This window comes from Cynocephalus volans, chromosome 16 (assembly GCF_027409185.1).
Source record: "Cynocephalus volans isolate mCynVol1 chromosome 16, mCynVol1.pri, whole genome shotgun sequence".
NCBI classification, from domain to species: Eukaryota; Metazoa; Chordata; class Mammalia; order Dermoptera; family Cynocephalidae; genus Cynocephalus; species Cynocephalus volans.
In genome coordinates this window covers 4,017,079-4,042,495 of record NC_084475.1, presented here as the reverse complement: position 1 = coordinate 4,042,495, position 25,417 = coordinate 4,017,079, and the positions used below count along the sequence as shown (strand labels likewise).

At 34.8% G+C, this 25,417-nt stretch overlaps 1 protein-coding gene across 3 annotated transcripts in view; it reads right to left on the bottom strand.

Annotated features, from left to right (window-relative positions):
• The window catches only part of HELZ (helicase with zinc finger), a 140,687-nt gene that overhangs the window by 24,575 nt on the left and 90,695 nt on the right, over positions 1-25,417 (bottom strand). For all 3 annotated transcript variants that reach the window (XM_063080739.1, XM_063080740.1, XM_063080741.1), the window contains 7 exons: positions 24,700-24,883; positions 22,767-22,995; positions 16,109-16,313; positions 9,801-9,852; positions 8,732-8,922; positions 6,603-6,810; positions 2,292-2,371 (listed from right to left, as the gene is read on the bottom strand). In XM_063080739.1, the coding sequence (XP_062936809.1) occupies positions 2,292-2,371; positions 6,603-6,810; positions 8,732-8,922; positions 9,801-9,852; positions 16,109-16,313; positions 22,767-22,995; positions 24,700-24,883 (1,149 nt within the window). The remainder of the gene's footprint in view (positions 1-2,291; positions 2,372-6,602; positions 6,811-8,731; positions 8,923-9,800; positions 9,853-16,108; positions 16,314-22,766; positions 22,996-24,699; positions 24,884-25,417) is intronic.

Sequence of the window (25,417 nt, the reverse complement as noted above, 5' to 3'; positions counted from 1 at the left end):
TTCTTCATAAACAAATATTTTCCCCCATAAATCGCCATCTTTTTGATGACTGAAGTTACATTCATCTGAGATATACTTTCTTCCAGAAGATATTGTTGATGTACATATTCTGACTGCATGAGGGAGACCATGATTAGATGTTAAAGTTGCTTGTGAATAAGCTGCTGTTTTAATTGCCTCCATCATTTCTGACTTGGACATAGACAGGAAGCTAGGTCTGGGTCACAGAAGTTTAGATCAAGACTGTGCTACTGTACGGTACTACAATGGGCTCACTAAGCAGGACAGGAGACTGTACGGTATGAAGGCGCCTGTGCCTACTACTACCAGACGTAAATTGGAATTAGATTCTCCTCTATCATTTTCTGTTTAATACAGAGATACTGAGTAAAAGAGAGCTTGGAGCTCTTCTCTTTTTATTTTTCCTGGGCCCTAAGACAAAGCATCACGGTGGGAAAGAAAATCAAATGTTTCTATCAGGTTACCTATTCCTCTAACAGAGACGAATCATAATAGAAATTTTAAAACAAGGATATGAGAGAAACTTAGCTGTCTTGTCTTCAGGTGCTCTGACAGCATCTAAGACTCTTGTGATCAGTTCTGTCCCAAAGTGGCCTCTGCCTACATCTGCAGCAGGTGCTGCTGCACAATCCTAATGTGCCATCGTTCTCTCTCTGCACCCCTTCCCAAACACGTGCCACTTCTCCTGCCACGGCAGCTCCCCTCTTCCTCTACCAGGAAATTCCCCCGGCTGCCTCATTTGCACTGCAGCTCCTCCACTGGGAACTGAATCCTTCCAAATGTAGAAACTGTGAGTCTGAGATGCTATGGGACGTAAGTAACCTAATATAGAGAACAGCTGCTTAAAGCAAGGTTGAGGTTGGAGTTACAGATTTGGAAGTCATGGTTGTGGAGCGGATACTTAGAATCACGGACTGCACTTGTTTAGAGTAAGAAACCATTGAATGCAAAGAGATGGGACAATGACAGAACTCTGGGAAGCTCCTAGGGACAGAGGGCAGGGGTGGAGAGGAACTTATGAAAGAGACAAAAGGTATGTTATAAAGAATTGCGAAAAGCAGAAATATTGTGTCAAAGAAACTCAAAGAAACAAGATAGTCAAACACGGAAGTAGAAAATAGTGCCAAATACCAAAGAAAAGTCAAGTCAGACCACAACTAAAGTGTGTTCACAGGCCGTGCTCACTTAGAGCTCAATGATTTCAGCGAAGTGCTGAGGCCTACTGCTAGACTACGTGGGTGAAGGAGCAAATAAAAGATGAGGTAGAAAGGAGAAATTAGGCAGTAGCTATAAAGGAGATAAAGGTCAGAGAAAGTATCTTTTTTAAAAAGGCTATCAATCAATTTACTTACTTGAGGCTAAAAGAGATGTTAAATACCTTACAGGCTGAGGAGAAAGAACCAGCAGCTGGAAAAAATCTAAAAATAAATGAGGAAAAGTGACAAGGTCTGTGAGGTGACCAAAGAGAGATTAGTTTTAATAGGAACTCTTCCTCTGAGACTAATAATAAGGAATTAAAGATGTTCAAGGATATAGAAAAAGTGATGTTTAAGATAATAATTAAGAGAGCAAAATCCTGATGACCTAAGTTTAAGGCAAAGTCATCTCCTGATAATAAGGATAATGGAAGGTGGGAAGGTAATCAGGCGCAAGCAGAGCCACTGAAAAAATTGGGCAGAGAGAGCGAGGCACATGTAAAAGAAATGTGCAGGAGCCCCACGGGTTCTACTGAGATTAGAAAACATGAACTTTCAGAAACACTAGTTCAACCAATGCTTTGATTTTCTCTAAGGGGTTCACAAGCACAGAAGCAGAGAAAGTAGACGAATGGACGGACAGAGTTAAGGATTTACACAGTGGTGTGATGAGAGAACGAGGTGAGGGATCAGAGGAGGTTAAGTCCTCCCTTGAGGAGGTCAAGTCTTCCTTCTTCTTCACTCTAACAGCGCTTCTGATTCTGAGATAATTTTCAATGACACTTCAGTAGCTCTGTCTTCATTTATACGTACCTTATCATGGAAAGTCTCCAAATTCAAGTCCATCATTGAATAACAGAATTTAAGAAAAGTATACTGGTAAATGTAAGAACATAGCTAAAGAAAAGGTGGAGGGATAGAGGGCAACGCAGCCCACTAGATCCCTGTGAAACAATAAACATAAAAGATATACATAAAAAGCAAGATGCTTTTCTTTAACACATCAAGATTCCAAGATGACCAATCAGACCAAATCCATTAGAACAACGCATTCACTAGATGTGAGCAGCATACCTGTTTTGGTTCTGCAGGCTTTTTCTCTGGTGTTCGAATCTTATTAATTTCAGGTCCAGGATTATTTGTATCACTTTTACCTAAGAAAATATTTAAAAATCCTCATAAGCTTTATCCAGTGGATGTGACATTTCCAATGACTATCCAATATTAGACAAAGTCGCAGAATGTTTTAAACACTTTTTACCCATTATTATCAATTTATATTACTACTGGGGTTTTGTTCTTAAATTTTCAAAGTTGCAGTTTCTCTGCAAGAAAGAAAATTGATAAGTGAAGCAACCTCATTGACAACACAAAAGCTTAATAAGGGAATAACCTTATAACATCAAATAATTCCAAAGGAAATTACCCAATCTCCAGGAATTTACAGACTCCTTTTCTTTAACTAGACATATGAAAGGCCTTGGCATTCTTGCCTATTTATAAAGGCTCAATGCTTTGGTCATTTACAAATGTAATTAAGCAAAAACCCAAATAATAAGTCAGTTCAATTTAGTAAAGGAATCTAAACTGAATAAAGATATTCTGAAAGGAATGTAGCTATACAGTTTAAAAGTAACAGATATCAAACTAAATATAAGTGGGTGATAAATAGTAAAGGAAGCAAAAATAAGGTTTAAAAAAGCACAATTACAGTAGACAAATGATTTCATGTATGTGAAAGGCTTTTAATCTATAAGAATTAACTGCTGGATATTTTAAGTTCCTTGACGAAATCCTTGATTTGGTTTCTTGTTCAAAAACATTCTTTAAGGAATGCCACTGGAACTTTGTAAAATGAATCATCATGCCAGAATAGCCTTACCACTGAACTTCAAGAAATGAAAGCTATAATGTCTGAGATGAAAAATATACCAGATGGAATCAGCAGCAGAATAAACACTGCAGAAGAAAACTAGGCAAACTTGAAGGCACAGCAATAGAAACTACCCAAAATGAAAGAGAAAAAGAAAAAAGAATTTAAAAAAAAAACAAAAACAATAAAAAGAACAGCCATGAGCTTTGGGAAAACTCCAAACATTCTAATATATGGGTAACTGGAATCCCTGAAGAACTTGGGTGTGACAGAAAAAATATCTGAAAAGATATAAAGGTTGAAAATTTCCAAACTTGATGAAAACTATAAACCCAAATATCCAAGAAGCTCAACAAACCTCAAACACAAGAAACATAAAGAAACTACACCAAGGCATATCATAGTCAAATTGCTAAACCCAGTATAAAAAGAAAATCTTTCAAGCAGCCAGAGAAGAAAAGACACATTATGTACAGAAAAACAAGGGTAAGTATGACATCAGATTTCTCTCTGAAATAACGCAAGCAAGAAAATAGAACATCATTACAGTACTGAACGATGAAAACTGCCAACCAAAAAGTCTACACTCTGCAAAAATATCTTTCAAAAATGAAAGTAAAATAAAGACATTTTCAGACATATACAAACTGAAACAATACATCATCAACAGACCTGCACTATAAGGAAAGTTAAAAGAAATCCTTCAGGCTGAAGGAAAATTATATCAGATGGAAACGTGGATATACAGAAAGAAAGAAGGATTACTGGAAATGGTAACTATATGGATAGATACATAAGGTTATTTTTTTTATTATCTGAAACTCGTTAGAGCGAGTGACTGAAATAAGACAAAATATGGGGTCTCTTGGTCCAACATTTTATGTTACATTTCTTTTCCAAATTAAATTGTGTTGGCTGTCTTTATAAAACAAACAAACAAACAGAAAACAAAAAATGCAACTCTTTAAAAAGATACTTGGCTGTTTAAGCAAAAATAACAATAACGTTTTGGTAGTCTATAACATATGTAAAAGTAAAATGCATGGTAACAATAGTATAAAGGCCAGGAGAGGAAAAAAATTGAAATATCGTAAAGTTCTTTTATTGTGCATGAAGTAATAGAATATAAATTGGAAAGTACACTGTGAAAAGAAAATTATAAACTAAACAGCCATATAAGTCTATGCTATCACTTTACCAAAATATAGGCAAAGGCTGTATACTGAAAACTTTTTTTTTTAATGCTGAAATAAAGACTTAAAAAAAATGAAGAGAGATATACATTGTTCATAGATCAGATGACTAAATATTAAGATGTCAATTCTCCCCAGACTGACCTAAAGATTCAACACATCTCAATCAAAATCCCAACTTTTTTGTAGAAAGCCACAAGCTGATACTAAAATGTATATAGAAATGCAAAAGACGTGGTATAGACAATTTTGAAAAATAAGAACAAAGTTGGAGAACTTATACTCCATGACTTCAAGACTTTATAAAGGTACAGTAATCAAGACAACATATTTGTTATAAACATAAATATATGAATCAACAGAAGAGAACAGAGTCCACCTATATGGTCAATTGATTTTTAACAAAAGCACCAAGGCAACTTAATGAGGGAAGGACAGAGTTCTCAACAAATGGTGCTGGAACAATTGAACATATATAGTCATGTGCTGCATAATGATGTTTTGGTCAATGACAGAATGTATATATGACAGTGCCCTTAAGAGTATAATGGCTGTACCATACAACCTAGGTGTACAGCAGGCTATACCATCTAGGTTTGTGTAAATACACTCCATGATAATTGCTCAGCAATGAAACCGCCTAACGATGCATTTCTCAGAACATCCTTAAGCTACATGACTGTATATGCAAAACCAAAAAAAAAACAAAAAACATCTCAATTCTTACCTCACACTACACATAAAATTTAACTATAAAACTTCTAAAAGAAAACATAAGAGAAGATCTCTGTAATCTTAGGTTAAACAAAGATTTTTTAGACACACATCAAAAACACAGTCCATAGAAGAAAAAAATAAATAAACTGGACTTCATAAAAAAATAAAAACTTCTGCTCTTTTGAAAGACACCGTTAAGAAAATGAATAAGCAAGCCATATTCTGGAAGAAAATATTTTCAAAACATGTTATCTAATGAAAGATTTATATCCAGAATGTATAAAGTACTCTCTTATAACTTTCTAAGACAATGAACTCATTAAAAAAGTGGGCAGAAGATATGAATAGACGTTTCATCAAAGATACACACACAGCAAATAAGCATAATGAACAGATACTCAACATCATAAGTCATTAGGGACATGCAAACTAACAGCACAATGAGATACCATCAGACACTCACTAGCAATGGTAAAATAAAAAAGACTGACAATACCAAATGCTGGTGAGAACGTGGAACAACTGGAAATCTCATACACCACCAGCAGAAATGAAAAATGGTCAGCCATAGCCACGTTGGAAAATAATATGGCAATTTCTTATAAAGTTAAATATGTATTTACAATATGCCCAACAATCTCACTCCTAGGTATTTACCCAAGAGAAATAAAAACATATGTTCACACACATATTCATAGCAACTTTATTCATAAGAGCCAAAAATCAAAAATAACTCATGTGTCTATCAGTCAGCAGATGGATAAACACAGTGTGGTGCATCCATATAACAGAATACTAACCGACACTAAAAAGGAGCAAACAACTGACATGTACGACCTAAAGAAATATCAAAAACATTAGGCTGAGCGAACAAAGCCACACATAAAAACTATATACTATATGATTCCATTTATATGACATTCTAAAGAAAAAAATTATAGGGACAAAGTCAGATTAGTGTTTGCCCACGTCTGGGGGTTGGAGAATAGCAGTGACTGCAAAGAGGCATAAGGGAATTTTTTTGAAGTGATGTAAATATCCTGTATCTTGATTTTGGTGGTAAATAATTCTGTATATTTGTTAAAACTCATCAGGGTACATTTAAAAAGAGTGACTTTTGCTGTATAAAAATTATACCTCAATAAACTTGACTAAAAAATGCAGAAGGTAATATTTTCTTTTGTATAATTCTAGCAGATGTGCATAAGAAATAACTACTCCATATCAACGATTCCACAGTAACATTAATGCTTAGTATACCACAAAAACATTGTGGGTTAACAAAAATGTTTAACAAGAGAGGACTTTCCATCTCAATTTTAAATGACTATTATATAAAACACACTAAGCATTAAAATTTAGTGGTACCAATCATGAGTGGTAGGGTTTAACCTGAAGGACCCTCTGAGATCACATGCAGATTAAATATCTGTGTACATATTTGTATCTGCAGAGAAGGTCCACAGTTGTTAGATCAGATTCTCTCTCAAAGGGGTCAATAATCCATGAAAAAGTTAACAATCGTTCTGTTAAAGGAACTTTCTATGTGGATAAAACTGCATATCACCGGTTTAGGAATAGGAGCACAGCAAAGGAACTCACCATTTCGATTTTGCTCATGTTGATCCTTCTCCTGATGCTGATTTTGTGGCTGCCCTATACTGACAGGTGGGTGATGTCCGAGGCCATAAGGTATAGGAGACCCCCGTCCGTGTGTCTGTAATAGGTTCATATTATAGGCCATTGCTGCCTGATGTGTAATAATTCGAGGATCAACTGCAAACCTACCCTGGTATCCTGTCCACGGTACCTAGGTTATTTCAAGAAATAAAATAATTGCATTAAGTATATTTTGGAAGGGAAATTGCTTTAGTGCTTTTGATTAGGAAAAAGCAAATACACACAGAGAGATGTTAATCTGTCAAAATGAGTTAACTACAAAATCGGTGCTAATAGTAGCAATTGGTAGAATTATTGCTGTGTCTTAATTGACCAAAAATATGGCTTCCTGAATCTTTAGTGTGTAAGGGAAAATGGATCATTGTTCAGGTTAGGGAAAAATTGAAGACAAAATTGATAATTATTCCTTGAGACATTAAATCATTTTATAGGCTTGAAACATTTCCCCTAAATATGAATGTACAGTGTACATGTCACTTACCATGAAATGATATTTTTAGTTATAAGTGCATAGTTACATTGTTTAGTAGACTCAATAAGAGAATAAAGAGAAGAGTTAATTAAGCAAGAATTTAGTCTAAGGAGTCTCAACTCAAAAAATAGGTATTTTAGCTTTACATGAATAACCAAATCATTTAGTGTTCATTTATTATAGGTAAAATTCAAACAGGTCATTACTTTAATTAGTGCTTTTAATTAATTCAACTCTACCTTAAAACAGAAACAGAAAACTTGTTCCTGTGTGTCTAGGTATATAATCTCTGTCTATTAACATAAAAGGAATAAATACAGTGACATGTGAGCTACTGCCCCTATTATTTTACTATAACTGTTAAATGCAGACTTGTAGAAATATTATGTAATAAAAGCCTCTTTGACCTAGTACAGTGAAATGTAAATCTTAAGGGACTTACTATTTAAAGCGGATGAAGTATAATGTTGCCAGGCTGTCTGGGAAGAAATAACTCAGCTAAAGTCTGAAGTCTATGAGGAGTGGCCATAAGTTGCATATTTCTTACTGACAGTTCTCCCTGGCTGCCATGACTGTGAACTATCATGACCAATATGGCTGAGAAATGTCTGCAGCTAAGCATTTTTCCATTTTAGGGTACAGGCAGGGGTGCCAAGGATCTTTGGCAATAATCATCTCTGCCTGAAATTACAGTACAGTACTTGACTTAAATGAAAGAAATTATTTCGTAGGCTAAAACTCCTGAATTTGGAAATATTGGTGTACCAGCAAATGAAAAAAATTTCCAAAATATTTAAAAATCTCAAAAGAAATAAAAATGGATTCATAGACAAGATGAAAGAAAGCCCTCTAGAAATCGAGAGTTTTAGAAAGAATTTAGTAATGTTTTTAAGTAGCAGTAAGATTTCATGAGGCATGGAATTTCTCAGATAAATTTAGATCCAAGAGAACTAGACTGATCCAAACTTCTTTGCCTCTTCCAATGAACTGTATTTCTTAGGAAGAGTTTGTGACTTACACTAGTATGAGAAGCAAAAGACAAAATAAAAACATCACTTTACAAAACAAGAGACCAATTTACTAGCTCAGTTAACTTTTAGCCTCAACTTTCCTCAGTAAAAGTATTTTAAAAGAAAGAAAGCTTTCTAAATCAAAACATCCAATTTACAGATTTCTTCCTAATCACTGACAATCTGCAACAAATTATAAGCAACAATTCACATGTCTTTGGTAATCTCAAAATGTGAAGGTTAAAGACAAGAGTTGCTGTAAAAGAGGGGGAGACGGAGGAGGGTTAGGGAGAAATTGGTTAATGGACACAAGGCATGCTTATGTTTTGTAATGATGAACTTGCTAATCACCCTAATTTGATCATCACACAATGTACACAGGTATAGATACCCCACAAATAGGCATAATCAATTATGTTTCAATTTAAAAAAAAAAAGTTGCTGTAAAAGGTTTGGGGCTTTAAAAAGTTAAACAAAAGAGGTTGGTAGAATTCTACTGGGAATTGTCACTAATTTAGTAAAGCCTATTTTACTTTGTTTGATATCAAGTATTTCAAACACCCACTTACAGGTAAAGGCACCGACATAACTACATTCCCTCCATAGACAGCAGGTACATAAAGAATACTTGTCCCAGTGTGAGGATCTATTCTTTGAACAGGGCTTGGAGATTTTCCCAAATTTGGATGAGGTCCAAGAGGGGGTGGAGGAGTATATGCTCTAATAGGATTGCCAATAAGTACGGAAGGATTGGGCTGAACTGAAAAGTAAACAGAGAAAGGATGCATTCAATAGCTGCACATATTTACCTCAACAAAAATTACTTAAATCATCCAACAGCAAAATATATTTCCCAGGTTTGCCATAAGGTATCCTATAATCAAAGAATTATCAGTGTGGCATATTAAAACAAATAACCATTTTACAATGATCCCCCAAATCAGCTCAGGCTATACAAAGTATTCCTTTTATACACTAGGATAATTTTAAATGTCTTCTGAGGAGCTGAAGATATGCATCCAGAGAGAAAACCATGCATGCATGTATGCACATGTGCACACACGTGCGCACGCACACACACACACATGCGCACGCACACACACACACACGTGCGCACACACACACTCTCCTGGCAAACAGTATTCTAAGACTAGGAAAACAGATACAATTCTTTAGAATAAAGTTTTGATTGATAATTCTAACATAACCACATACAAAACGAAGGTTAAGTGATTATTATTTTAAAAGCATAATTCTGCAACATTTAAAATCACTTAAATAACTTTATCTTGAAACTTGTATGACCTGTCATTTGTAGGACACAAATATTTTCAGAAAACTTATGTTGCATAAAAGGCTTGAATGTTTTTCCTCGAAATCTCTAGATATGCACATTAGGACCTACAAAATCACCCCTTTTCAGAAATGACATATCAATGCATTAACAAGACCAGATGTGTTGAATAAAAGAATTGAGGCTCCAAAGTGACTGCGTGTGTGTGTGTCTGTCATCTGTCCATGTATCTGTCCATGTATTGTGAGAGACCCTCTCCCCACCCTCTTCTTTCTCATGGTGAAATCTGGGGTAAATTTCATATCATAAAAGCAAGTTTTCATAGGGCTAATTTTTCCACTTACCAATTCCATCATTCTGGAAATGATCATTCTGGCTATGATGGAGGCTTTTCCCCTTTAAAGTAAAAAACAAATGTATAATAATTTAAACATGTTTAATATTAGAGAATGATAAACATTTTTCTAATTATATGCAAATTAAATGTATACAGCAACAATTAAAAGACTGTGAGTCTATAATTTATAACCATTAGATTGCTTTGAGCCAACTTTCTTTTTAAATACTAGCATAGCCATCTCAAACTTGGCTAGGCCTCAAGTTTTCTCAGTTTCAAATTAGGGATATCTAAAGCTCTTATTTTAATCATTATTTTTTTTATCATAAAGAAATATGTAATCAAAATGACTGAAACCTAAATTCTATTCCTTTGCAGCTTCTCTACAAATTTTCTAAGAATTAAATGACAAAACATAAAAGTTGTTTTCAAAGGAAAAGTATCAGTCTTTAATTCTTGAGGATGAGAACCTTTAAAACAGTAACAGGAATGTAGACATGGTTTGGGATTTATGACATTTTGAGTATGATTCATGGCATCTTAAAGTATAAAATTTACTAAAGGAACAGGAAAAGAATCACTGTCATAATTTGCTTGAGAGAATCTACTAATTGTTACACAGCAATATGGCAAGGTATATCAAAAGCAACAAAACGTACACATACTTTAACCAAGTAATTGCATTACCAGGAATTTATCTAAATGAAATAATCATTAATTTGGGCACAGATGTTCATTCATCACAGCACGCTTTATATGTGTGATAAATGTTAACAATCTAAATGTCCATCAGTGGAGGAATTATTAAATAAGCAATGGTAGACTCATACAGTGGTATACTATTCTACCGTTAAAAATGATGTCATTTGGCAGAAACAATACTTGAGGAGACAACAGTTCTGAATTTCTAGACTTTAAAAAAATTTTTCTTTTTCTTCCCATTGGCTAAAAGTAACATATTAAACCAACTGAGGAAAAGTAACACATTATAAAACTTACCGTTAGACACACACGTTTGTTATTTATACATTACATCTGAAAACTAAAGAGGGGATAGTATGTATAGCAGAAAGAAAATCTCATTCTTGACCAAAGCAAAAATATAGTGATTCTTCATTTATCTACTTATCTAACTCAGAAATGTGGAGTATTCAGATCAGCAGCAAATAAACACTGAAGGTGTGAGGTCAGCTGATTAGTTATGAGTGGGCAAGGGAAGCTGAGATCTAACTCTTAAAAAGTGCCAAAAAAGAATCATAGTTGGTCTGTTAACCAGAAGAGAAAGAGTGCTCACGGTGATTGGCACTAGCTATAAACACAGACTTCTGAGGAACAGAGGAGTGATAAGAGAAGCAGGCAGAGGAAAGGACAGAAAGTGAAAAGGAGAAAATGGCAAACATCTAGATGGCAGAAGGGGAAGGAGGATCAGAAGCATAAGCAGTAAGAAGTGACAAGAGCAGCCAGTGGCACATGCACTGACAGTAACAAGGAGAGCCAATGACACAGACAGAAGACGAGATAATTCCAAGAGGGTAACAAACCGCTTAGATTTCTTAACCTGCAAACCTATCCCTATAACTTGCTAATGACCCATTAACCAGGGACAACTGTGTAGCACGTGGAGAAAACACAGCAATTTAGTCAGAGTGTGATGGGCAGGTGCCACCCCCAAAGACGTCCACGCCCTCATCCCTGGATCCTGTGAATATGTTAGGTGGGAAAAGGGACTCTGTAGATTTAAAATAGGGAGCTTATCCTGGATAGTCTGGGTAGACCCAATGTAATCACATGAGCCCCCAAAGCTGAGAAATTCCATGGCTAGGGTCAGAGAGATGCAGTGGAAGAAATAAGAGGTGTGGTAGGAGGGGAAGTCAGAGAGGTTCCAAGGGAGAGAAGGATTCGCTGCACTGGTGCTGGTGCTGAGACAGAGGGGACACATTTGAGAACTGGTGAGAGAGCTCTAGAAGCTAAGAATGATTCCTCCTGACAGCCAGCAAGGAAACAAGGACAGCAGTCCTACAACCACAAGGAATTGGATTCTGCCATCAACCTACATGAGCTTGGAAGCAGATACTTCCCAGAGTCTCCAAATAAGAGCGCAGTTGGTCAACACTTTGATAAATCCAGACCCTTGTAAAATCCAGAGCAGAGACACCAAGCAAGCTAAGCAGGACATCTGACCCAAAGAACTATGAGATAATCAATCTGTGTTGTTTTTAAGTCACCACATTTGTGCTAATTTTTTATTATAGCAGCAATAGAAAACTCATACAAAGTGTAACCACAGCCTAGGTTAAACCTATACTGCAAAGCTTCTGGAAGCATGCTAGACAATATACATCAGCACTCCAGATGCTGTGTGGATGTACATGAAAAAGCAAATTGGGGCCTATCATGTACAAGGATAGTGGCATGTCTACAAGTATAACTCAGCAATCTACACAGTCCAATATAGGATACAATCTTCCAGCATAGTTTGACTTAGCAGGTACCTGTAGAGCAGTAAATTTACTTGGTTTATATATGAAATACACAATGTTTGCTAGTTTATAAACAAAATAACAACACAGCAGAAAGCTGGAACTATGCATAAAATCATTCCATAATAATAATTACAAACTAATTTCATTCTGTTATAAATCTCAGAAAGCACATGTACCTTTGGTAGAATGCTAATCAATGCTAGGATTTTTATAAGCAAATGTAGTTCATATCATCTACCATTTATTCATTCAAACAATTACTTTTTCATTCACTCATTCTTTTTTTCCATATATTCATTCAACAAATGTTTACTGAGGGCCGACCATATGTCCATCCTGGCTGGGCACTGAGCTACTGAGGTAAATAAGACTAGTATGTTTTCTGATGACTAAACAGTGAAACATAACAGTAGCAGCTAGATATATAGATGGTGAAAAACAACTAGCATACAAAAACAAAAAACTATCAAATAATGCTATGATCTTCAGAGAATCCATTTCTGAATATTATCTATCCTGAGTAGTTTTCATACTATGTGCAAACGAATGGTCTATTTTATCAAAGCTTCCAAACATTGCTCCCAGAAGTGCCCTAGGAATATGCAGAATGAGGAGAGACAAATTGTTTCTCTACGTGCTAATTCTGCAGGCTATCATGAAACATACCCATTGCTATAAATAATACCTAAGGAGACTGAGGCACTGAAGTGCTAGCAAAGACTGCCTACTCCTGGATCCCCTAATATTTTGTACCTTGACTAAACCTTATCATAGAACTGAAATCTTAGTGAAGACAATGAAGTTATTTGATTTCTAGGGGAATGTTTTATTGCCAAATACAGCCATGAGGAAGCAGGTCTCAGAGCATTTTTAATCATCATACCGACTTCTGATGATTTTATCTACATGAAATCTTATAAGGACTTTAAATCATAGTCTAACATTAAAGATACCAATTTCTGACATTTCTTATGCACAGAATTGTGTTAATATTAAGAAAATGAAGAAAACTGTATGGCTAGTATCACATTTTCAGAAATATCATCCTTTTCTACTAATGAAATAAATTCCCCTTCATCAAAAGCACATACTCTAGCACATGAAATATAATAACTGGGATTTGTTTCAAAATTCTCTGGTGTGTGTGTGTGGTGGTGCTGGGATGCGGGCAGTGAGATATAGATAAAATAAGATCAAGTTGTTAATCAGTGAAGCTGGATGACAGGGAATTGATTCATTAAATTACTCTCTCTACTTATGTATATTTTTGAAATTTTCCACAATAGAAAGTTAAATTAAAACAGACTCCAGTATAAATTCAAACTTCACAAAACAATTTAATGGAAATTAAATAAAATACTGAGGAGAGGAGGGAGATATGGTGACAAAGATAACCTACAGCTCACTATACCTCAGTTACATAAAATTACTGATTATTTATATCATGAGTATAAAAAATCAATTATTTAAAATAACCTGGTGCATGAATAATTTGGTGAACTACTGTGTTAGCAACATAGAAAATAACAGAGGACATCTATAAGATCAATAAAGATTTTCTAAAAAGTTTTTAAAAAAACTGGAAGATGGCTGGCTGCCTTGGCCTTTAATTACACCATCTTCTCACTGAAAGAACAAAACTACATTACACTCTACTGAACGCACCACAACCATCAATCACTTACTAGATACTTACTGAGCACACACTATGTGCAGAGTGGGGCCAGGCACTAGGGGTCATAAAAAGTATATAGAAGACAATTTTTGTCCTCAGGGAGTTATGGTTTTAGAAAAGCAAATGGATTCAACATATATTCTTCACCTTTAAACCAAAACCAAAAAGCACATTGTGGCCTCTTGCTTAGGCTTAGTACACATTTGGTATCATGGCTTGACTCTAACTTCATTACAGTATATTAATTGATGTTTATATTGCTCAATTAACTAAGAAAAGTTTACTCTATTGTAGTTACTCTACTGTATTTAAGAATGTGCAAAAGGATATAATGATTTCACAACACCTTAAATTAAAAAAAATAAAATTAAGAAGTTTCTACCTGGATTTCCTACTTACTCCTTGCATATCCTAGGCTACTTGCTGTCCCCTGTAGATATATCACCTGTTCTCTCACACCACCCGCCTTTTGTATAAGCTCTTTCTTAAGCTTCACTCATTCACTTAAAAAACACTTCTAAGTACCTATTATGAGCCAGATATTATTCTAGGCACAGAGTCTAGTGCAGGAAATAATGCAGCCAAAAATCTCTGCCCTAATTGAATTTATATTCTAGTTTTTGACATGTTTCTACATCTCCCACTATTTCCATCTATCCGATAAACTCCTGAACAAGATCTCCATGGTGGAAATTGCCTTGAATCCACTTATCTCCTCTGACCATCATCCCTCTACCCCCTCCAACACCTGCCACGGGAGGACTCAGGGGCTAATTTGCTTATCTACATACTTCTTTGACACCTACCATAACATCTGGCAAATAGAAGAAACTTAACTGCTTAATAAATAAATTATTAATTTACTAATAGTTTAAGCTTCAGAAACCTAGAAGATTCATTTATGCAGAATGTTTAAGCCCCTAATAATGCCAAATCACTAAAGCAGTACTGCACATTAGGTCCATTTTCATTAAACTAAAAATAATAGTATATCAATATAGAAAGTAGTTATCTTCTCAGCTAAATACCTATTTAGCTAAAAGATTTTCAAAATATTAAACCATTAATTACCGCTTACGCATTAGTTTTATATTTTTCAAATGAAGCTCAAAAGTGACATACTCTTTAATTCATGTCAGTAAGTTTAATACCATGCTGATGACTATAAATTCACACACAAAAAAACAGAACAAAAACTAAACATGCCATTATCAGAACTTCGTTTTCTAGAAGATAAGTGTAAGCATTTTTTTTCAGGCACTCTAGCAAATAAGCCAGCTATCTCTGTCCAAAATAACTATGGTTCAAAAGCGGAAATAGCTTTGACTCTCCCATCACCACTCCCTCTGGCTGGACACTTACACAACAAATTTGGTTAATAGACAGAAGATTACAGTTAGATAGGAAAAATAACTTCTAGTGGTGTGCAGTAGTACTAGGCATCTATAACTAACAATAATTTATTGTATGTTCTCAAACAGCTAGAAGAGCTCAAACATTCTCATCACAAAGAAAAAATAAATTTTTGCAATGATAAATATGCTAACTACCCTGATTTGATCATTACATTTTATGTACATGTTTTTAAAATATAACTTTGTACCCCATAAATATATACAATTAATATGTTTCAATTAAAAAATAAATTTTAAAAATCAAAGTCATTTTCAAGAAGTTGGCCAAATTTTCTCACTGTGTCAAACATCACTTGAAATGAATCAATCATCACTAAAGGATTAGAGTTATTTTCTTTATACAAATATTGCTATTATAAAATACTCCTTGTAAATAATACATTGTGAAGACATGTTTTTAAATAAGTGTGATAATCTTCCAAACTGCTTTGTTTTAATCACATCTTGCTAAAACAAGTCTATCAGTAGAGAGGACTGGGAGGTTATATTACATAAAGGGTAACAGAAATTATCAGGTACTTAAAAACTTTTTGAGGATGATTATGATATTAAGTATGGCAAAACACCACACCTATTTTCACTTACATGTGTCCAAATCTAGACAAGTTCCTTGCAGAAACTGCTTGCAAGCAAATGCAACCTTCAATTCCAATACTTAAAGAAACCTGCAGCCCAATAAACCTTTGACATTTCTATGCTGTTCTCTCCCTTTAACCTCTTCAATTCCGTAAACAGGCTTTACCTTGGGTGGTGACTGTTGCTGTTTGTTGGTATTTCCTGAATGCTGCAGTCTTAGAGCCCGGGGGATAAATTCAGGTGCCAGTGGATTCAGCACATATGTCTTCTTTAGTTCTAAAGCCTCTAACTGAGCCTTGATCTGTTCAAAAGTGATTCCATGTAGGCTATTATTTTCATGACACAGGGCAATAAATCGTTCCCAAAATTTCCTACGAAAAAGATTTAGAAGATGAGTTTACAATTTCAGTGGATCAGATCACAGAAATGAACATAAGTTACTAAAGATAATTTCAGAATTCCTCCCCCCCATATTCTTAAATCCAGTAGTCATCTGATTATGATTTAGGTATAATCCTTCTACCAGATCACAATACTTCAGAAGTTTGATTCTGAAACTACAGTCATGCCTACTATTATGGTACATTCAAAAACAGGCTCTCAATTAATTTTGGCTTATCAATGCAAGTAACATGGTCAAAGCTCACCTATCCACGCTAATCCAGAATGATTACGTTATACACATACTAATTAAGGATTTCAATCAAAACTGATGGTAACTAATTTTACAGAAAATTGTACTTCTAGGCATACTCATACATAAATACATATATACACACACATACATATTATATAATTCAATGTAATTTATATAATTCAAATTAATTTTATATATACATACACATAAGATATACTTGAATTACAGGGCCAAAGTACTCTGGTGCTGGATGACTAAAAAAAGCCAACTCAGGACATAAATTTGAGCCACAAAGTATATAATGTTCATGAGGATTCTTAAGAAATAACCAGCTACTCCTATATATTTCTCTTAACAATGTTTGTCACAAACACAACTTATAACATCAACTGATTAAGTTATAAGAGTTAAACAGATTATGGAAAATAGAGGAAGGTGGAATGCCAATTTTAATGTTGATCACTCATTTCCTAATCAAGTGAATAAATTCTAAAGGAGGAAAATATATTCAAAACTTATTATGGTTGTATACTGTTATTCCTAAAGGTTTGAAAATTGATCTCCAAATACTAAAAATATTAAATACATGTTACAAAAGACAACATATAAAAATTTTTAAAATTTTAAATGACTATCACAAATATGCATACCTATGTTTAATATGAGGTTCAAATAATGTTTATTATGCTATAAGAGTTATGTGATATGGTTTCTTCCCAAGTTGGTATCCTTGTGTCCAGGTGGACAGCAGGTAATCAAGATGGCTTCAAAAAGCATAAATGAAAAGGTTTATATTACAAAAGTTAGTATATAAATGGGAATTGGGTTATTAACGTATTCATAAAACTCTGAAGAGTTTAATTTTGAACTGTTTCTTTTACATATGCCTTCTACCATCTTTTCTAATTTTTTGAAGATGAGTTTAAGAAATGGGTCCAGAAAAAATTTTTAGATCTATATGTAAACAACACAAAAAGTAAAAATGCTACAAAATATTAAATATGCATTTCTGACCATAAGGCATAAAGGTTAACACAAGACAGTCATTCAGTTACAGGAAGTGTGTTGCTAAGAAATGCATGCTGAAAAGCTCTCCTTTATTTTTATTCTTAATAACCTTCTTGAAGGAATCAAGTTTTTTTCCTTATAGTAATATAAGAAAATCTAAGAAAGGATTATCTTTAATATAGTACTCAGGATCTAAAATCCATAAAGCTTTCCACCCTTTTGATAAGAACAGCCACAATATTCAACTGTATTAATATTTATCTGTATTAATATTTCTACTACATACTGTATTCAAAAGAAAGATTTTTTAGTCTAATTGGTAAAGCATCAGTTTCACAGAGTGGCATTTCTTGTTTGTGTTGGACTTCAAGACAAAGAAAAACAAGGAAAGAATGGATTGTCTTTTTCTCTAGCTTAATTTTTAATATCAGTTCCTTATTATATATTTTCATTTCAAGCTTACATAGGCAAAAAGCCAGACCTTGCTCTACTTTTAAGCTACCTTTTAAAACTACCTACCCCATTCCTATACTGCCCTCACTAACCTCAACTACATTGCACAAGACGTGCAGCAGCACTGAGTTAGGCAGAACCTTCAACAAACTCACACTCATAAGAAGCCAGTAGCTCAGTGACAGTCTTGTCTACAAGATCCCCGGGATCACAAGCTAAAGGACACTGTTTTAGAAGTAACACTAAATACTTACTATAAGTTTATTAAGTTAAAACTAGTCCAAAAATGGCCTGAAATTTATATTTTAAATCTGATTTGTCTTTTTATTGCCCTGTTGATATAGCAAAATGTTCAAGTGCATGGATTCAAGAAATAGACTGAAACTGGCTCTGTCATTCAGTAGCTGTGTGACTTCAGGCAAACTACTTCTCTTTATATTTCAGCTTCCTCATGAAAAACAGGTCAACATTATTATTGTTGCTGTTGTTGTTGTTGTTATTGTTATTATTCTTTATTACCAAAAAGACTTTTGGTTCTCACTGTAAACTTTCAGAGAAATGTATTTTTTCTTTCAAAAAATCTTAGTTTTATAGCTAAAAATTCTCCTTTTTTTCTCTTAATGACAGCTCTTTCAAATCCTATTCACACTGATGAAGGCCCGTGAACTCCCTGATGTTTGACTGTACTGTGCATGGCACTAGGAAGCATTTTTGAACACACATAATTGAAACATCACTTGAGAATTTCAACTACACCCAGAATGAGGATAAGAATCTACCACCATGGTTATTTAAAGGCTCTACCAATTCTCAACCCCCTCCCTAAAATGTTAACATATTATGTTAACCATTTTTTCTAGTAATGTTGCTTAGAGAACCCAAGTGTGCCTGTACACTGCAATATAATTTTAGGTACAGTAGCCTTCCCTTTATCCTCGGGGAAAACATTCCAAGACTCCCTGCAAATGCCTGAAACCACAGACCCTATAAGCACTATACACAAATTTCTTTTTCCTTCTTCACAATTTCACAGATAGAAGATTCATTCTTACTGTAGACTTGGCAACTTCACATATGATCTTTTTTTTTCTTTCCTTATTAAGTCAAGAACTTTCACCTTTTGACTTGAAGGAAGCACTTTATGGCTTCTCTTTGGCATATCTGAATTGCCAGCATCCCTACTCTTATACTTTGGGTCCATTTTTAAGTAAAATAAGGGATACATGAACAGAAGCACTGTGACATCGCAACAGCCCATTTGATAACCAAGATGGCTACTAAGTGACTAACGGGGGAGTAATGCAGACAGCATGGATATGCTGAACAAAGAGATAATTCAAGCCCCAGGCACAAGACTTTATCACACTACTCAGAATGGCTTGCAATCTAAAACTAAGGAACTGTACCTGGAATTTTCAGACCATGGTTGACTGTGGATAACTGAAATCTTGAAAGTTAACCCGCAGATAAATGGAAACTACTACTTCAAAGAACATATCCTTCCTTTTAATCACTGCATGACCATAAAGTTTGGTTCTGTTTTTATGCTAATCTTGCTTCTAAGATCACTAATAAAACATTGAAAAATCACTTGGTGTCCTTAGAACATTGTATGTGTGTGTGTATGTGTGTGTGTGGAGGGGGGGGTCCATACACATATATACACTGCTCTACACATACACGAAACATGTCTATATTTCAATGAGTAAACGATACGTGCTAATGAAGAAATTCAGGTAAAGGGAAGACCTTCTCAAACACGTTGGCTTAGAGAAATGTCCTCTCTCCTTTGGCCTCCCCCCACTAAGAGCGGACTTATCTGTACATGTTCATCACTTCCTGGAAAAGGCAGCTAACCTGGAGAGAAGAGCAGGCTTTGGAAGTCAACCTGACATCTGTCTGAGTGAACCACATATTAGCTATGTGACCCTGGGCAGTTATTTAAACTCTCTGAATCATGCTGTCCATTTAAAATGCAAAAAAGAAACACCCACATTGCAGGGATGTGGGATCATTGGGATGAGCGAGTGAGGCAGTGTGCACAAAGCCCATGAATCAGCACCTGGCACAGAGAAAGCTGTCAAGAAGCTGCAGCCGATGTATTAATATTTGCTAGTTTGACGAGTGATGGAGAAAGATCACTACATTCATTTCAGTTAATAGAAACATTCTGTTTAAAAGTACTTTACAACAAAAAAGAATATAACTAACTTCTTAATTAGTATAATATATACAGTAATTATTTCTTAAAAGCTTGATTGATAATCGGGAATATCACATTAGTTTTTTGTAAATATTAAATGAAAAAAGGAGGGGAAAATCCTAATGAATTCAAACTACAAAGAATTCACTCCTCCATTCTTACAGGACTCAAGAATCACATTATGTCCTTCAGGTTTACTTGTGTTATGAGACTAAATGCCCCAACTAGCAACTCTTGGGCTAGAGCCATGATTAAACTGTCCAAATAAAACAGATCATCAACATTCCCATTTAGCTATGGAATGCATGACTTCCCCCTGTACTATCTATTTGCCTCCCTAAAAATATTTTGCTTAGCTTATAAATTAATTTGCAATCTTTGACGCACCTAGCTGAGTAGTAAGAAATAAGCAACTAGTAAGTAGACTAGCTTCAAGTTAAAAATTAGCCCTGGATAATTCTGACAGCATGTCCCCAGGAAGAATTATTCATTTATTTGCTCTGAAAAAGTACCAATTTATGTCACGGAAGGGGTGAAAAATGCTGATTTCATACAATTCACCGTAGAATATGACTCTATAGAAAGGGGTAATAATTTCTTTAAAAAATTCTGGTTGGTAAATATTTGGAGTTATTTATAAGGAGAGCCCCAAACTAATGCAGCTCAACACTTTTTATACCTGTTTATTCCCCCAACAGTTTGCAGTTGTTTTTTAATACATCACCCCATTTTGTATATGTGTTTTAATATATTAAATTCTAATCAAACTGTATGTGCTCTCTCACTTATCAAATAATAAATACAAAGAAAAATGATAAAGTACTATGGCAACATTCTAAGCAAACATACTCTCAATAAATAGTAAAGTAACTAAAGTAAAATTCTCAGGATGGAAGCCAGTAGTAGATTTCATAATATACTTAGTTCTATTCATTTGTAACTTGGAATTACTATATTCTCTCTCCCAATTTTTTTTTTTTTTTTTTTTGTCATTAGTGGCTGCAAATGAGTGGCAATTTATTTTTAAAATATGAAATTAAAGATATGTCACAACAGAACTGTTTACAGATAAGTCCTGGATGCTTCAAGGTATGTTTTTTTTAAAAAGAAAAGGTTATTTGTTGTAATGTAACCATAAATTAAAACTCTCCTTGATTCCTTTGTTAATAGCATTCTCCTATAAAGAATATTAACTTCTTTGGGGGTCTTAAACTCCAATACATGCCGCTTATTCTTAAAGGTCCCAAATAGTCTCTTTTCCCATAGAATTTTTTTTTTTCCTGCTAGACCATGAAGACAGACAAGAAAATGTTACCATATCTATGTTGCAACAGAAAACTTAAAGAAGGCCGTGTTCTAGCAGCTTTGTCTACTTTAATTCTAACATATCAAAAATAAAAAATTACCCAAGGCAGATTCAGGACTGTCTACATCTCTTTCTACTATTTTGAATTCACTGTGACAGGTACTAGAATAGTTATAAAATTTTAATTCCCAGAGTATTTTTTTCTCATAAAATAATAATATAAATTTCTGTTCATCTGCTTTTTTTTTTTTTTTTTTAATGCTAACATAGTTTTTCAGTACTCCAAAGGCCAAATTTTATATTACTGGCTTCATAAAGTTAAAATTCCTATTAACTGGTATAAGTCATAAGAGTATACAGAGAAATTTTTTGTTTCAGTTGATACTTTAACCATATTTTAGAGGAAACTGTTCCATGTAACTAGTCTAATGAATACTAACAATGCTATCGAAAGACACGTAATGACTTCGAACCCCCTTAGTTTTAAGATCCTCTGGATTAACCAGATACAAAGAATTATTTACACTAAGAAGCCTTGAGAGAAAATGAATAGAGAAGGAAATTCATCAAAAATTGGAAATAAAGTAACTATGAAGAGTAAAAAATGAGTCGGGAACCAATAGAAAATGCAGTCTCCGTCAAAGACACGGCACACAGAAGTCCTCAGGACTCTAGCTCTCTCCTCCTGGAGCACTTTCACCCAGACTCCTGCACAGCTCACTCCCTCACTTCCAAAGTCACCTCTGCAGTAAGGCCTCCACACTGTGTGCAGGCACAAAACAGTCCTCCCACCTCCTAACTCCTAACTCTCCTAATGACCTAGTTCTTTTCCACTGAACTTACCACAAAAGACACTACATAATATTCTTATTTAGTTTATTGTGGGTCTTCCTCTCCTCGGCAATAAAAAGTGAGTCCCCGCCAGGGAGAGACTTTTGTCTATTTTGTTCACTGATGTGTCTTCAGTGTCTAGAAGAGTAGCTGAGAACACTGAAGGCACTCAGGAAATATCTACCGAACAACCGAGTGAATGAATACACAATGATGCATATAATAAATAGATTCAAAGTAACACACTTTTGTGTTCCCACTGGAAAACAGGTGATAATAAACCTGATTTTAATCAGCCAAGAGGTCATATGAGTAAATGTACACATACAGCTACAAATCACTTCACATTTTCCCCTTTAATGTCTCAATTACTAACATACAATTACCTGCATCTTCCAATAGAGCACAGGGCAATAGGATCACCCACCACGGCAACCAGGGATTGTGCTCGTGTGATGGCAGTATTGAGAAGCTTGTAGTTGGACAAAAAGCCATAGTCTAAGTCCTCTGTGGAATCTTCCAGAAGTTGCTCTTTCTTTTTAATTGGTGTCTGTTTATGTTTACAAGTATGTCTTGTACGTACTGTGCTAAGAAACAAAACTCTGAATTGCTTTCCTACAAAAAAATTTAAGAAAGAAGACTTAACATTATCATTCTGAACCACTAATATAATAAAAGCACTGCATTTCTTAAAATGTAGTTGCTAAAGAACAGATGTTGGTGAAGATCTGGAGAAATTGAAACCCTTGTGCACTGCTGGTGGGAATGTAAAATGGTGCAGCTGCTGTGGAAAACAGTATGGCAGTTCCTCAAAAAATTAAACATAGAATTACCATATGATTCAGCAATTCCACAACTGGGTATACTCCCAAAAAACTGAAAGCAAGGTCTCGAAGACAGATTTGCATACCCATGTTCATGGCAGCATTATTCACAATAGCCAACAGGTAGAAGTAAGCCACGTGCGAGGGACAGATGAATGGATGAACAAAATGAATTATTCAGCCTTAAAAAGGCATGAAATTCTGACACATGCTATGACGTGGACGAACTCTGAAGACATTATGCTAAGTAAAATAAGCCAGTTGTAAAAGGACAAATACTATTTGTTTCCACTTGTATGAGGTACCTAGAATAGTCAAATTCATAAAGACAGAAAGTAGAATGGTCCCCCCAGGGGCTAGCGGGAAGGTGGGAAGGGGAGTTGTTGTCTAATGGGTACAGAGTTTTAGTTTGGGAAGATAAAAAAAAGTTCTGGAGATGGGTGATGGTGATGGCTGCATTACCATGTGAATGTGCTTAACACACCTAAATATGGTTAAAATGGTAAATCTTAAGTTACGTATATTTTATCACAATAAAAAAATTTATTTTAATGTTACTGCTGGAATCTAGTCCAAGTTCCCACCCAATACAAGGACCCTTCCTTGAAGCAGGGTCATCATCAATCCTCTGGCCAACCAGGGCAGAGACAGCTGATTCCATTAGGAAGCTTTACAGAGAGTCTAGTTTGTACAACATCTTTCTTGTGCTCTTTATAGTAACATATCTATCCCCCCATTCTATGATAAATCTCCAAATATCTGAATACACTTTTAATGTCCATCTTTTATTCTTCTCTAGGCCAAACGATCCTAGTTGTTTCAACCATTCTTGACTCACATGACAGTGTCTAGACCATTAACTCTCTTAAATCTCCTCTGGTGCTTTCTAGTTTATGCTCACCCAAATTCTGCATGTTCTGGACAACACATGATACAGTGGAGCTACTTCTCCTCTATAATCTAGACATTGTATTACTCTTGCTATTATATATGACCATGCAACCTAACATTGTACCAGGCTTTTTTTTTAGCACTCACATCATAGTGTTGCTACATATATTTAAAAGCACAGATTTTACAGCAATTAATTACATGAAGACAATTTAAAAGAGTTGCTGGTAACTATTCACTCAAGAAACTCTATCGATAAAATCTTTATGAAGAAACTAGTCCTCAGGTACAATATAACAACAACATATGTTATATTCTATCATGATTGTAACTACAGCATACAGATATTACATGGCATTTATATAATTAATGATCATGGGAAAAGTCCATTTGATAATACTTCTTTTATTTGGATATAAAAATTTAGTAAATATGTAAATGAGTTTGACCTTTAATTGCCAAACTTAACATTAAAGAACTTGGTATGAAATGAATACATAATTGCTTGTCCAAGAAAGAGATCCTGACAATTGAAAAATCAAATGTGAACACAATTTAAGACTGAAGCATTTGAATAATTTAATTCATTTCAATTAATACTTACCTTGAACATTTAGCACCCTTTCCACATTAACATCAGATAATCTCTTTTTTCGAAGTTCAGCACGTATCCTAAACACTTGATCAGCATAAGGAGTCACCACACCAATACTGCCATCATCTAACTTCCCCCATGCTACTGGCCACTTCCTTCTTAACTCTTCTACACGTTCCACCACCTCAAATACCTTTAAACAAATATACACATACATAATAAAGTTACCACCAGTGTTTGGAGAAAAGAATTAGTAACTGAAATAGACTTATAAAAAATGCCATTTTAGCAAATGCCATTTAAAAAATTACCTCCAAATGGGAGTAATTCTTTACTGATGTGAACACAGTGAGATTAAAAAAAAACTTTATTTACATTTCAAACAGTAAAAATCTATAATAATGCAATCAGTGGAAATGTGAAAATCAGAGACAATGTAACTGGCAACGGCCCCATCCTTCACCCAAGCCCCCATTCCTAAATGAGGATAGGCTCAAGTTCAAGAATAAGGCCATGAAACTGGAGAAAGCAAGGAAATAAGTTCCCACATCTCCAGTATTTCTCAGTCCACTGTGTCCAGATCAGGACAATGAAACCAACCAATGAACTAGAAAATCCCTGCAATCAGTGCTACCATTAAGTCTTCTTAATGGGGTACAAGGTCTAGCATTGCTCCTTCCCCCACTGATATAACTAAGCAGACCAGCCAACAGCCATCAGCTGACAC